The 13,898-nt window shown below is 52.8% G+C and overlaps 1 protein-coding gene across 17 annotated transcripts in view; it reads left to right on the forward strand.

Moving 5' to 3' along the window:
* ATG13 (autophagy related 13) overlaps positions 1 to 11,246 on the forward strand; it is a 41,837-nt gene extending 30,591 nt beyond the window's left edge. For 2 of the 17 annotated variants that reach the window (XM_086341426.1, XM_086341427.1), the window contains 8 exons: positions 1,991 to 2,089; positions 2,835 to 2,945; positions 3,355 to 3,491; positions 5,631 to 5,745; positions 6,273 to 6,350; positions 6,470 to 6,631; positions 7,179 to 7,307; positions 9,023 to 11,246. In XM_086341426.1, coding sequence (XP_086197552.1) covers positions 1,991 to 2,089; positions 2,835 to 2,945; positions 3,355 to 3,491; positions 5,631 to 5,745; positions 6,273 to 6,350; positions 6,470 to 6,631; positions 7,179 to 7,307; positions 9,023 to 9,100 — 909 coding nt within the window. In that variant the 3' untranslated portion in view covers positions 9,101 to 11,246. The remainder of the gene's footprint in view (positions 1 to 1,990; positions 2,090 to 2,834; positions 2,946 to 3,354; positions 3,492 to 5,630; positions 5,746 to 6,272; positions 6,351 to 6,469; positions 6,632 to 7,178; positions 7,308 to 9,022) is intronic. The other 15 variants (XM_086341428.1, XM_086341429.1, XM_086341431.1 and 12 more) reach the window with 8 other exon arrangements.
* Positions 11,247 to 13,898: the final 2,652 nt, after the last annotated feature.

Consider the following 13,898-nt stretch of genomic DNA (forward strand, 5'->3'; position numbering starts at 1 on the left):
CAACGCAGGGATCGAACCCACGTCTCTTACATTTCCTGCGTTGGCAGGTGGGTTCTTTACCACTAGTGCTGCCTGGGAAGCCTAAATTAGCCCCTGATTATCCTTTTTCACCATCTTACTTTCACCATCTTACTCGGGGGTGTTGGACCCAACAAATTAATTAGCTGTCCGTACATTTTTATCCTCTATATTTTCTTCATTAAGAAAAAATTTAGATTTATTCCATCCTGTGCTTTTAGATATTAAATTAAAAGTATAGTTCTGATTTGTTTTAAAAGCAGGGGTTAAGCACAAAAGCTAACTTATGTGTGAAGGACTTTATAGAAATTCATGGATCACTGTTATTTCTAATGTGACTATTTAAAGTTTAAGAGAGTCTTGTGAAATTGTTTGAACAGTTTGGTTTGGGTGTGTAGGAATTGTTATTCACCCCCTCTCCCCGTTAATATATGTAGGCATACAGATCGCTGTTGCTCTGGAAGAGGGTGGCTTCTGGTATGCTTGCTGACAGGGAGCGATACTGACCCAAAAAAAGAGGAAAGCCCACTTTCTTACTAGTTCACATTCGTGAGTTGATGGTTTTTTAAATCATCAAAATTTGAATATGTCATTTAATGCTCATTTAACAACTGATAAACTCATAAACCATACATAAACTTGGGAGATGTTAGGGGTGGTGAGCCTGGGGCTTTAACACATCAGTTTTTCTTTTTCTCTGATACAGTGGAAATTCAGCCAGACCCCAAAGGTAAAGGGAAGTTAAGTCGTTTCTGTAGCTGAGGTTTGCAGAAAGGTTTATTAACCTGTGTAAGGAGAGCCTGTGTGTTTCATGTTATCAGTTGCCTATTGTGTCTTGTTACAGTTTAAAGGTAGATCTTGTCAAGATTTCATCAGAGAGAGCACCCAGTGGGTGAGCCTTGTCACTGCTCCCTGAGTACTTGTAATCAAGACTATACAGTTTGGTGCAGAAATACTCATTTTGAAGCTTGATGGTAGAACAGAGGAAGAAAAATCATTTACCACCTGGTCTCTTTGTTCCTGTAAATATTGAAATAGTTTCTTCTTTTGTTTAATCTAGGGAATCACATAATTGTTCAACAATTTCTGTTTGAGCTTTTGCTGTGATCCAGTAAATACTAATGGGCTGGTTTTGTTTTGTTTTTCTAGTAAAGTAAGGATCATTGTATCATTTGGGCACAGAGCTAAGTTAATAAATAGCTGTGACTCAGAACCTGTACTGTATCTTGGGGTCCTACCTCCAATTCTAGGCATTAATTAATTAGCTGATTGGCGAGACTTAAAGATGGAACAGCAAGACCCAAAACAATCATCTTGCCCATAATTAGCTTTGAAATCCTGAGTTTTGAAAATGCCCCAGCCTTTACTCCATCAAGTTCTTCTACACCCTCAGGGACTGTGAGCGTGTGCACACACACACCCTGATGCCTACACCTGCATACCACCTCATCTTCCCTGAGCTGATGCAAGAAAGTTCACCGCTGGGTTCCTGAGCATTTTAAAAGCACAGCCAACAAGCATCAACTGTTTAAACCTGAGCCTACAGATTCTGAGTCCCCAGAAGAAGGCTTTCAGTCTAATATCTTAGCCTCAGCGTCCTCATTCCTGTTTAGCATACCCTGTGTACGTTCTCAGGACCCTCCTGTTGGAAATTTTCTAAAAGAGACCCTCTTTTGACTAAAGGCAGACTAATGCTTGGTTCAGGTTTCACCAAGTCATAGCAGCTCGACTCAGCTTTGCTTTCCACCTGCGCATCAGGGAGAACGCCAGGGATAAACTCTCTTCTTCACACCTTTCCAAGCGGTCCTTTTCAGAAGGCAGTCATACAGCTTTCTCCCTGCTTCCCTCCTGACGTCACTGTACATTTCAGCCTCTATTGCTACTGCCCTTTCCAGAGTTTTTTTCACTTCTTTCTCAAGCCCCTTTTCTTTTTTCTCCCCTGTTTCTCCTGTCTGTGTGTATCTGTGCACAGTGTGTGTTTACGGTCACAAAGGCACTTTTTCAGACCCCTACTCCTGTGGTGACGGACACCCTGAGGGTCCCCACGGCAGGACTGGCCTTTTCCCATCAAGTGAGTCCATACTGGGAAGAAGGGGATACTATCAGATGGTTTCTTTTTATTTGAAAACTATAAATAAAGTACAGGGTATAGTTATTTAAATATCCCCAAGTGTTCTGTGGGTTATTTTGAGGTGCGGTAATTGATTTTCAACAGGATGCAGCCATTGCACCAGCGGCCCAAAATAAGATTCATCATTCGCCCCTCCTCCTACCATTGATGTGAAAAGTACATGGAGTTGTTTAGATCTTTTTTTTTCCCCAGATAAATCATCCAAGAGTGGTTTTCTTTCTTTTTCACTATAAATAGGAACCCTCCCAAACCCAGTGGTGATGGAGGGTGTGATTAAAGAAGATGCCTTGTGTTTCAAAGAGACCTCAAGGTCAAAGAAGAGACTAGAATGACCTGGGAAAACTGATGGCTCTGGTTCCCAGTTCTGCCCAGACGGTGCTCCCCAGATCTGCTGGGCTGGAAACTGAGCCAATGTAGCTGAACCCCTGGAAGAAGGGGGAGCAGGGAACTCACGTGAGGCCTTGGGAGGGCACGGAGCTGAGACTGTCCGCCCCACTGCGGATCAGTCTGTTTTCCTACTTTCAGAGGAACGGCCTGGTCTGTCTGTAAGCCTCACATCAGGCCCTCCCCCGCAGCGCACGGGACCCGCTCCTCGCCCTACTGATCTGATCATTGGTCACACTCTAGGAGTGCCTGTTTCTCCCTCCTCCTTTCCGCTGCCCCTCTTTGTTTTTCTCTTGCTTAGCTCTCCAGCTCTCGCCTTTCCTATCAGCCTGCTGCCCTGGGCGTTGGATCTGCTGACCTGGCTTATCCAGTAGTGTTTGCTGCTGGCTTAAACGCCACACACCCTCAGCAGGTATCTTTAAAGGTGGGAGGGCACCAGGGGCTCCTGTGCTGCCTCCCCTGCCCAGACACACCAGAGGGCCTCTTAATACACCCGTGTCCTACGTGTTCTGAACCAAAGCTCTTCTGTAACTTCGGAGGACCAGATGGTTCTGAGAGGCCGCCTCTTACACTTCAGAAAGAAAAGAAGAGCTTCCCGAGTGTTTCCCCCCTCTCTTTCCCTCTGTAGTCACTTCCGTGCATGTCTTCCATTAACTGAGCGAGCCCCAGAAAGGATCAAGATTTCCAAGGTTTCCTGCCCACTTGGTGGCAGCACTGGTGATGGGAAAGCTGGACAGCTGATGCCATCGTGCTAGGCAGCAAGTCTCCCCTCCTGCCTGATGTTGCTGTGATTCACTGTATTTTTTCGTTTTCCCCCAAAGCTAATGGTCCCCGGGAAGGAAGGTGGGGTACCCCTTGGTCCCAGCCAGCCTGCCCATGCTGCCCAGGCTGACCAGGAGAGACTGGCAACCTACACCCCTTCTGATGGGGCCCACTGCGCCGCCACGCCGTCCAGCAGGTGAGTTCACGTTTTGGCTCGGCCACTCTTCAGACCAACCAGGGGCCTGTCCTCCCCAACACATCTGCTTATTTGGTATCAGCAAGTAAAGAGTAGCTTTCAGCATTGGCTCAGGCTTGGCATTTGCAGGGAAAATGTGGAATCCTTCAAATTCCCGATAAGAATCTTGCATTGCAGCTGGTGTGTGAGGGGGGCTTGCCCTGGGCACCACTACTGTCTTCTGACAGCAGGCAGCCGGGCTTGGCGCGCCTTACCCTGCTGCAGGAAGGTGTTTTGAGATGTTCCTCTCGTCCCCTGAGATGGGTTCCCTGGGTGTCCTCAGTATTCCCTGAGACCAGAACAGGGTGGTGTTAACCACACCCGTGACATCGGAGTCATGGTGTGTCTGCGGTGGTAGTTATGATCCATTATCTTTTTCTGCTGTGTTCGTGCCTCCTGGGGATCCTGTAGAAACAACTGTTTTTCCTTACTGGAATACAAAAAGAAACCTTTGTCTTTTCTGATTGCAGAAGTGATACAGTCTGTAAGTCAGATTTTGAAGACATGGATTGGGTGGAAAGTTCTCATAATCCCACCCTGCAAAAATCACCATGTTACCTCCCTTTAATAGGCGACAGGATCTCAGAAGGGTTAAGTGATGGGCCTAAGAGAACAGTTAGCTCACAGAATGGCCAGGCACAGGCCTGGCTTCTTGGATTGCAGAGCCTAGACTCACTCTTTCCATTTCACCGAAAGTTCTGTGGGAAGCTGGGCCTGTCTTGACCTGCACTGCCCTCTCTTAACTGGAAGGCCCCAGAGTTACTGACGTCGATTGCCCCATTGCATCTTAAATGAACTTTCAGATATTAGAAATTCCTGGTTTTTTTTTTTCCATTCCCACAGTGGAGTTGGGGGAGGGGGTTTATTTGGAAGGATCTTTCCATGTCATCCATCAGGAAAAATAATTACTTTCATGCCTGGCCCCTCAAACCGCCATCCTCTTTCCTCCTGTTAGATAATCAGAGGGGGAATCCTCTTAGTGTTGTTTTTTGGCAGCATGCAGGGTCTTAGTTCTCTTACCAGAGATTGAACCTGTGTCCCCTGCAGTGGGAGCAGAGTGTTAGCCACTGGACAGCCAAGGAAGCCCCATCGTAGTCGTTTTACTTGTATTCTGAGCCTAGCTTCCTGGGGTATGACCTGAAGACAGAGGGCCCTGTGCCGGGGGCTCTCAAACGCTGGTCCCCCCTGGTGTCTGGAGGCCGGGAGCCATTTGGACTGCATAGTCCTCCCCATCTTGAGCCCCTGCCTTGGGGCTTTCCCGTCCCCGGCTTCTCACAGGGCTGTGACTGACAGTCTGAGCTCCTGTTTCTTCTGCTTGGTGTCCCCCACCTTTCGGGACTCAGCATCAGCCTGGAGGGTGGGAGGGAGTCATTTAGTTGCTTCTGTCGTATCCCACTCTGTGACCCCTTGGACTGTAGCCCTCCAGGTTTCTCTATCCATGGAGTTCTCTGGGCAGGAATGCTGGAGTGGGTAGCCATTCCCTTCTCCAGGGGATGTTCTTGACCCAGGGATTGAACTCGCACCTCCTCCTGCGTTAGCAGGCGGATTCTTCATCACTGTGCCACCTGGGAGGAGGGGGAGGGGCAGCCAGGTTGGGTGTGTTGTTGAGAGACCTTGCTGAACAGAGAGAGGACTCGGGGCAAGGGGAGGGCGGACACGTGGTGTGGAGCTTCAGGCAGCAAAACGACAAAGTGAAGAGGGGGGTGTAAGATCTCGAGTCTGGCTCTGTAACTGGACTGACATTAAAATTAGTCGTTTATGAGAGCTGCTTGCCCATGTGTATGATAGCTGGATGCACGGTGACTGATGCTTATCCCTGGTATGATAGAGTAAATTTTATGGAAGCTTTATACAATTGTGAGTTTCATTCACATATGCCTGTTTTTAGCTCTTCCAGGAAGTGCAGTCCTGTGCTCTCAACTCAGAAGTGAGGGTGACGGGGACCCAGGCAGGCTTCATACTGCCATTTCCCACATGCTTGGGCTGGTGGGGGCAGCTCCTGTCCTGGGCTGTGGCCTCACAAGGTGGTGGGTTTACGGGGAACCCAGTAGGCTCTGCTGTGGTTTGAGAAGGAGAGCCGACATGACCTTTCTTCTCCAGTGAGGACGCTGAAACTGTATCAAACAGCAGCGAGGGACGGGCCTCCCCCCACGATGTCTTGGAGACCATCTTTGTCCGGAAAGTGGGGGCTTTTGTCAACAAGCCCATCAACCAGGTGATTTTTCTGCCCCCGCAACCTGTGAGAATGTGTGAGCCCTTAGAGTGAGGTCTTACCTGGGACCTGTGGAACCACTGAAATCACATGCAAAATGGTGTGAATTTTCTATGGGGAGGATTAATGACCTGTGACATCACTCCAGAAACGTTAAGAACTGTTGCTATGTGGTCTCGTAGGAGAGGAGACCACGCCGTTTAGCACACATGTTGCACTGCAGTGTCATCGCCTCAGCACTACTTGAGACAGGAAAGTCCTCCTCAGTTCTGCCAGTGAGGAACACTTGTTACTGAACTGCTGTGGGTCAGGCTTCCAGAGCTGAATCCAGGGTCCTGTGGATGCTGTGGGCACGTGGTGGAAAGCAGGGGAGACCAGAGGGGTCTCCAGCAAGACAGGAACCTGAGGGTGGCATGGTCAGCTGAAGTGCGTGAACCTGCTGGATGCCCCCCCATCTTCTGGCAGCCCCTAAGGAAGCAGACGAGCTGGGGGAAGGGGGCGCACTGATACTTTCTCCTGCGTCTCTCCAGGTGACCCTAACCAGTTTGGACATACCCTTTGCCATGTTTGCTCCCAAGAACCTGGAGCTGGAGGATGCAGATCCCATGGTGAGTCCGTCGCTGAGTCGAGTTTGCAGGGAGACAGCGAACAGTGGTTGTCCTTCTTGGTGGGCCGCTCACTGTTCCTCCGCGGACTGTTAGCCACACCCTTGGCTCATGGTTTACAGCCAGTGCCCAGGACCAGCCCCTGCCTCCGCCTTGTTCTGAAACAGGTGAATCCCCCAGATTCCCCAGAGACTACATCTCCTCTCCAGGGCAGCCTGCACTCTGATGGCTCCAGCGGGGGCAGCAGCGGCCATACCCAGGACGACTTCGTCATGATCGACTTTGTAAGTTGGCAGCATCTCCCTTGCCCATTGCTGCTTCAGAGGCAGTAAACCTAGAAGCATCTGTTGCTCTTGAGTAGGCCTTCGGGGATCCGATGGGCTGGTCCAGACAGAGGGAAGGGGGGTGCCTGGCTATGCACTCTGCGTGGGGAACCTGGCCTTACACGCCGCCTGGGGAGACGTGTAGAGGCCCGTGAGCAGCGAGGCATTTGGTGCTGTGTCTTTGATTCAAATTCACCTCTAAACGGGATCGGATTGTCTAGTCGGACCTGCGCAGGTCCTGTTCATGAATGGATAGCCCTTTGCTAAAGAGAGGAATGTAAAGGAAGAGGACAGAAATTTGCCCAGGATAGAGGGAGGTCATCCCCAGGATGAATTTAGCTGCCCAGAAGAGAAAACTGTAAAGATTCCACAAAGGTCAGCCTGGAGGAGCCCTTTCTCCTCTAATTCCTGAAAGGAAATAGGGTTATTAATAGTTAAGCCCGTCTGATTTTCCACTGTGGTTTAAGGCAAGCTAAACTTGAGTCAGTCTCTTTTTTTTTTTTTTAAGAAACCAGCTTTTTCTAAAGACGACATCCTTCCGATGGACTTGGGGACCTTCTATCGTGAATTTCAGAACCCGCCTCAGCTGAGCAGCCTCTCCCTCGACATCGGGGCCCAGTCCATGGCCGAGGACTTGGTACGGAAGCCCCTTGCCTGCTGTCTCGCCCTCTGGCCTCCTGTCCTCCTTCCATGGCCATTCCTGCTCCGCAGGCCTGGAGAGTTCTTCCCGCTGCTCCCCCACGCTCACACCTCCCATCTTGAGGTCACAGGACAAGACGGTTGAACCGTTGCCTTCCTGCGATCGCACTCGAGCTATGCGTTGCGCCCCACAGTCGCTGTCTTGAAATGCTTGCGCTTGTTCCTCCTCTTCCCTGCACTCTGATCCCAGCAGTTCTCACTCCCCTGTTGTTTGCCTGATGTCCTCTACTTGCTGATGCCACTCAGCCAAGCTGCCTCAGCAGCTCTTGCCATCAGCTGTCCAGCTTGCCAGGCAGGTGCCAGGGACACAGGGCAGAAGCAGCAGGAGGACCGAGTGGTGGTGTTCTTGCCCTTTGCTCACTCATCCCCGTGCTCCCGAGTTCAGCCAGGTGTCCCGATACTAACTGTAATGACCGTTTAGGGTGTTTTCTATTTCCTGTCCTCAATGGGCAGAGGAGTGTCTGGCACAGCCACAGATCCAGGGTGCCTGTGCCACGAGATGTTGGGGTCCCCCTGCCTGAGGTGGAAATATTGACCTCCTATACTGCAGTCAGGAGTGGCTCTAGGAATAGGCATCTTGGCTCAGCTGCCCTTGATTTGCCTTAAACAGAAAAGCCTGCGTGGTAAGCTGCTCGGTAATAATAATATAGCAAAAATGTCATTATTAACATTTATTGAAGCTTTCTAGGTGCCAAGCATGAGACCCCAAGAGGTAGGTTTTCTTCTTATCCGAGTTTACAGATGAGAAGAATGACGTTGGGAACAAATAACTTGCTGGTGATTACACTGAGCCAGCAAAACAAAGGTTTGACCCCTGAGAGTCGGGCTTCTGATTTTAGGCTTTTAATTGACTCTCCGGACTCATTTGAAATTTGCTTGGAAGGAGCCGGAGTCCAAAAGCTCTTAAGATGAAGCTGCAGCCGGCCCTGGCCGGTTGCTCCAGCCCCCCAAACCCATCCGGGCAGCCGGCGTGTCTGCGCTGCTTCCGAAGAGCTCCAGGTGCCCCCAACTGGCAGGGCGTCCTCTGTGGGGGGTAAGCTCTGCCGCTGCACGCTCGGCAGTGGGGCCAGACCACCTGCTTAGGGCCAGGCTTTAACTAATGGTTGAAACCTGTGGGCAGTTACACTTAACTCCGCCTGTTTCTGCCTCATTTTCATTGTTCTCTCTCAATGCCCCAACCCTGACCCAGCCCCTCAGCTGGTGTAAAGATGCAGACTTCCAACCTGGCCACCGACCCGCAGGGTCAGAACCTCCTGAGGGTGTGGCTGGGACTGCCTGGTGTGTGCCCCCACGGGACTCTGCCACCAGCCCAGCGCAGGCTGTGAGGATAGCGTTCGCTTCCTGAACCTGTAGGGCTCTAAACCCACTGTCTTAATCTAACGTTAGTCTAATCTGTGCCAAAGATATTTCACGTTGGATTCCTCTGTGTTGTCCCATTGTGGGCGTGGCCCTTTTCCATCTCATCGCGTGTATGGCCAGCCTGGATTCTCCAGGCTTTTCTGTCTCCCTCCTCAGCCCCCACTGGCCAGTGCCTGCTCAGCTGCTCGGCAGCCCAGCCCTGCGGAGCCGGACAGTACCCTGCTCCCTGCAGCCCCGGCTAACAGCTGGCTTCCCGGCCTACTGAGTAAGCAGCTCCTCTCCCCCCCCGCACAGGACTCACTCCCAGAGAAGCTGGCTGCGCACGAGAAGAATGTCCGAGAATTTGATGCCTTTGTAGAAACCCTGCAGTAAAGTTGGTGTCCTTGAGTCCCAGCAGCATCCCCTTCTTGTGGCCCCAGGAGACAGAGCGCCTCCCCCTCGGCAGCTGCTCCCACCCCTTGTCCTGCTCCAGGCCAGGCCGAGGGGAGGCGGTCCCCTTGGGGGACCCGGAAGCCCCTGCTCTGGCCCCTCCCGGAGACCGGTGGCAGCAGCGACAGCCCATGACGGCATCCGCGAGGACCCCCGCCACCCGCCCTCTGCCCACCCTCCGCTCACGCCACCCTCAGCGGAGGCCTCATAGGCCGTCCTCCCGTTCCTCCTGCCAGCCCCGCGCCCCGGGGCTGCCCAGCAGCTGGCCCCTTGCCGGCCTGCCGTGGCCATCGGCCAGGCGACATTCCAGCTGGTAGCCCCGAGGCTGGAGCGGAGGCAGGAGGAGGACGGAGACCGTGCCGGGAGGAGGGAGGCAGGACGCTCTCCTTCAGGGTCTTTCCTCTTAGTTCTGGTATCTTCTTCCTCTCTGTCTTCCTCCCTTTGTCCCGGGCCTGTATTGTTGGCAATGTGGTGGGCTTCCCACCCCAGGTGATGAGAACTCGAAAGTCAGCCGTGCCCGCCCATCCGAGTAGCCCTGGCGGCTGCCTGCCCAGCAGTGTGGAAGCAGAGTCCTGCGTCTCTAGGAGTTGTCACTGGAGTCACAGCACAGGTTCTCCTTTCTCCTCCCCTCTTCCCCTGTTACAGGACACAGTCACTATTTATTACTTTCAGAGAAATCAGATATTTTATAGAGAGAACATGTTTCACTTGGGAAGGTTGGAGGCTCCCTGGGGCAGTGCCTCTTTCTCTAGCGGCTCCTCACACTCGGGGCTGCTGCTCTCAGATCTTCCTTCCGAGGCGTAGAAGGTGGGATCCCAGAACAGGGCTGGCCGGGGCGGCGGGCCGCAAAGCCTCCCAGAATTGCTGCATGTGAACTGACAGCTGACCACAGACTCTACCTTAGACACGTGCACCTTCAATCGCCCAGCTTCTCCAGAGAGACTGACCATGTCCTGGCAGCCCAGGAAGTCTTGGATTCAAAATGTGATGACTCACCAGGGTCATGCCACTGGTAGTGCCCACGGGGTGCTGTGTGTGTCCCCCGCTATGGCCCTGGGGTAGGCTGGGCAGGCCCCTCCTCCTGGGGTACTGTTCTGGTTTCTCGGGGCGGGGTCATGGACCTTCTCCTCCTTCCACCTGGGCCTGGCCACCAGCTCTCTTTAACCCCAGGGTCTGTACCCTGCCCTGAGGTTTACTAGTTGCATCGATTCCTTGTTGAGAAACCAAAGCTGGGCATTCAGTTGACTTAACCCTTCAGGTATTGTTACTTGAGTCGGCCAAGAGCCCAGCCTCACTCACGGACCATCTGTTCCTGGTCGCCTCATCTGTAGCCCCATCTGAGGAAGGCTAGGCGTGCCCTGCCCGCCGCGGCCACCTGGGTGTTCGTTGGCAGAAGCTGTTCTGCAGCAGAGCAGGTGGCCCTGTGTTGCTTGTTAGCGGGGGCGGGGGGTGGCGGCCTCCCCCTACGAGGCTGATCTCAGCGCTGGGGTCAGCTCTGTCCTCACCTCCATGGGGCTGAGCCCAGCCTCGTGCACACCCGCTGCTGCCACAAAGGCACGTTTCTCGAAGTGGCATCCAGCTGGCCCTCCTGGTGTGGGGCCGAGCACACCTGTGGCCTGCTACACCAATCCTGGTTTACCCCCCAGGGCCCCAGCACTGAGGAGGGTGGAGGCCCTGGTAAGTCATTGATACCCCCCACTCCCACCTCAGCCAGCCTCTCAGCCCTCCTTCCAAGGCCGAGCAGGGGAAGACCTCTGAGCCGTTGTCCTCTTTGAACTGTTGGCCTCTGCAGGCAGCAGCCTTTCTTCAGGACCCCTTCCGTGAGAGGCCAGGGGGGCTGAGCCGGACTTGGAGCCGAGCCTGGGAGGAGCAGGGCAACTGTCAAGGCCGGCCCTTGTCCCTCAGCCCTGTGCAGTGGCAGGTATGAGCCCTAGACCGACTTCCACAGCACCCCCTGATGGGGCTGGGACCAGTCGCGTCTCCAGGGGGAACAGCCCCTCCCTGCCTCCAGCCGAATCCATTTGGAAATACTAAGCTATTACTTTAAAATGTATTCAAGAGATTTCCAATAAACTTTTTCTGTACTTTATGGCCTCCTGTCCTGCAGGTTGTCAAAAAACCTACCCTCTTCCTCCAACGTCGCACAGCCCCAGGTTGCTGACAGGCTCCGGGGAGGGAAGAGAAGTGCCATGTGAGGCACAGCAAGGGTTCAGAGCCTGACCGGCTGCTAGGGGTCCTGGGCTGGTCAGGAAACCTCATTCGTTTTCTTGTTTTTGGTCGCACCGTGGGGCACGTAGGGTCTCAGTTCCCTGGGTGGGGATCGAATCCACGCCCCCCTGCAGTGGGAGCTGCTAGTCTTAACCACTGGATCACCAGGGGGGTCCCAGCAAACGCCTCTTAGAGCCTCGTTTTCCTTGTCTGTAATGTTCCCATTTCAGGGGTTGTGTGTGAGTAATGTGAGACACGTGTTCAGTGAGGTGACCTGTGTGACGGAGACATGCGTGTGAAGTAAAGCCCTCGGGACAGCAGGCCGTCATCTTCGGCTCCTCCGGACCTCACCTGCTCCCTGCACCATAGCTCCCCACTCACCCCAGGCACCAGCCTTTGGCTCAGAGGGAAAGACAGCAAAAGACAGCTGGCAGTGCTCTTGTCCTGTTTCCAGAGAGACCAGGCAGGGGGCGGGGGACTCCCCAAACCACCAGGATGTTTGCTGATCTGGTATGAGGGGTTGTGGCTGAGCAAACCAGACGGGAGAGGGACTGAGTGAAGTCCAGGGCCCAGGCAGTTGCGTTGCACTGCCCCGATCTGACCTGGGAGCTTCCACAGCCCTCAGCCAAGCCAGCTCCTTCCTCTGTTTTGCCTGTGGTAGGAACGGGAGCAGAAGGTGGAGCTGCTGACAAACCCAGGCAAGTGCTGTCTCGGTTGCCTCCCATGCCCTTCAGGCTGAAGCCAGGCCCCAGGGGAGGAGAGGGCAGGTTAGAAAATTCTAAATTCAGCTCCAAGGGGCTGGAAAGGATGGGCCCGCCCACTGCCGCCACTTTGAGCCCTAGAGCCCTTGCTAGTTAGCGAACTGCATGTGACGCTGCCCATGACACCTGACCACGCATGCGTCCCACCCCGGGGTCAGAAATGGTGGTTAAGACTGTCCTTGGAGTCCTCACTTTCAGTTGGGCCCCCCCCCCCACTCCAATAAAGCAAAGTATTCAACTGCCCCACGTCTGGTGGTATCCTGCTCCTTTAAAGCGCGTCCCGATGTTCTGCCCCAGAGACCCAGTGCTGCCAAGGCAGGGGTAAACTGGCTCTTGAGTCACTCAGCAGAGGCCCTGCCGGAGCTCAGCCCAAACAGCTGTCTTCTGACCGCCTGCCTCATCATCTCCTTGGGTCACCGCCCCTCTGTTCCAAATAGTCACCCAGCTTAGAGTTGGGCAGACCCAGGGAGACAGGTGGCCAGCACCTTCTGTTTGAGCTACCTGGACAAAGGGTAGCTGAGGACAAAGGGTAGGCTGAGGGGGACTGGCTTCCTGGAGCTCAATGCGTCAACATTTATAACCATTGCCTTGATCGTACAGCCTTGGCCCACCTTCCTCCGCCAAATCAAGCAATGAGGAGATAAAAGAACAGGCCTGACTGAGGCCACCGTACCCTCCTGATTGCAATCAGCCGGCAAGCAGCTAACAGCTGGAACTTGGTCACTGTGCCAAGTGAAACTCTGGCCTGTGCTCCCTGTGACATACCATTTTTTTTAATTGTGGTAAAATACATATAACATAAATTTTACCATCTTAAACTTTTTTTTTTTAATATTAATTTTGCAGAACCGGGTCTTAGTTGTGGCAGGTGGGATCTTTTAGTTACAGAGTGTGAACTCAGTTGCGGCAGGTGGGATCTAGTTCCCTGACCAGAAATGGAACCCAAGCCCCCTGCACTGGGAATATGAAGTCTTAGCTACTGGAGCACCAAAAAGTCCCTAGCTTAACCTTGAAATCAAAGCCAAACCTGCTCAAAAGAGGAAAACTGGATCTTTCATAGCCTCCACGCGACTGGGTAGCAGATGGAAACAGCCAAGCTCTCCGGCTGAGGGAAGTATGGGGAGGACCACAATGGTCAGGAGGCGAGGGCTCCAACCCTGGCTGCTACCAGAGGGTGGGCCTGTCACTTCATTTATCTGTGACATGACCATCATCCCAGTGTCCACCGGGCACTCATTCTGTTATGCCGTGTGTACATTATGGTTGGCCCTTGCACCTGTGGGTTCCACATCTGAGAGCTCCCCCAAACTTGGATAGAGAAATATTTGGAAAAAGGAAATTCCAGAAAGTTCCAAGAAGCAAAACTTGAATCTGCTGCATGTTCGAAACTATTTACATGGCGTTTACATTGTATTAGGTATTCTAAGTAATCCAGAAATGATTTAAAGAAAAGATGTATGGAGGTTATATTGCAACTACTGTGCCACTTTATATATGGGACTCACGCACCCTTAGATTTTGGTATCTCGGGGTGGGGGTGGCTGGAACACATCCCCCACATCTAGAAAGGACAACTATATTTCTGATCTTCTGAGACACGAAGCGACAGTCTCAGTGGTGGGACCAGTTGCATGACAATTACCAGTCAGAGCTGGTTGCGAGTGATGGAACCAGGATTCAAACCCCGGTCTGACTCCAGAGCTCGTGCTGTGGTCCACCACAGTCCGCTCTGTTTGGGGAACAGAGGTCCTGGTTAATAGGATATAGCGCTT

The sequence above is a fragment of the Bos grunniens genome, chromosome 15 (genome assembly GCF_055505025.1).
Source record: "Bos grunniens cultivar Pamir isolate PY7600 chromosome 15, Bosgru_T2T1.0, whole genome shotgun sequence".
Classification (NCBI taxonomy): Eukaryota; Metazoa; Chordata; class Mammalia; order Artiodactyla; family Bovidae; genus Bos; species Bos grunniens.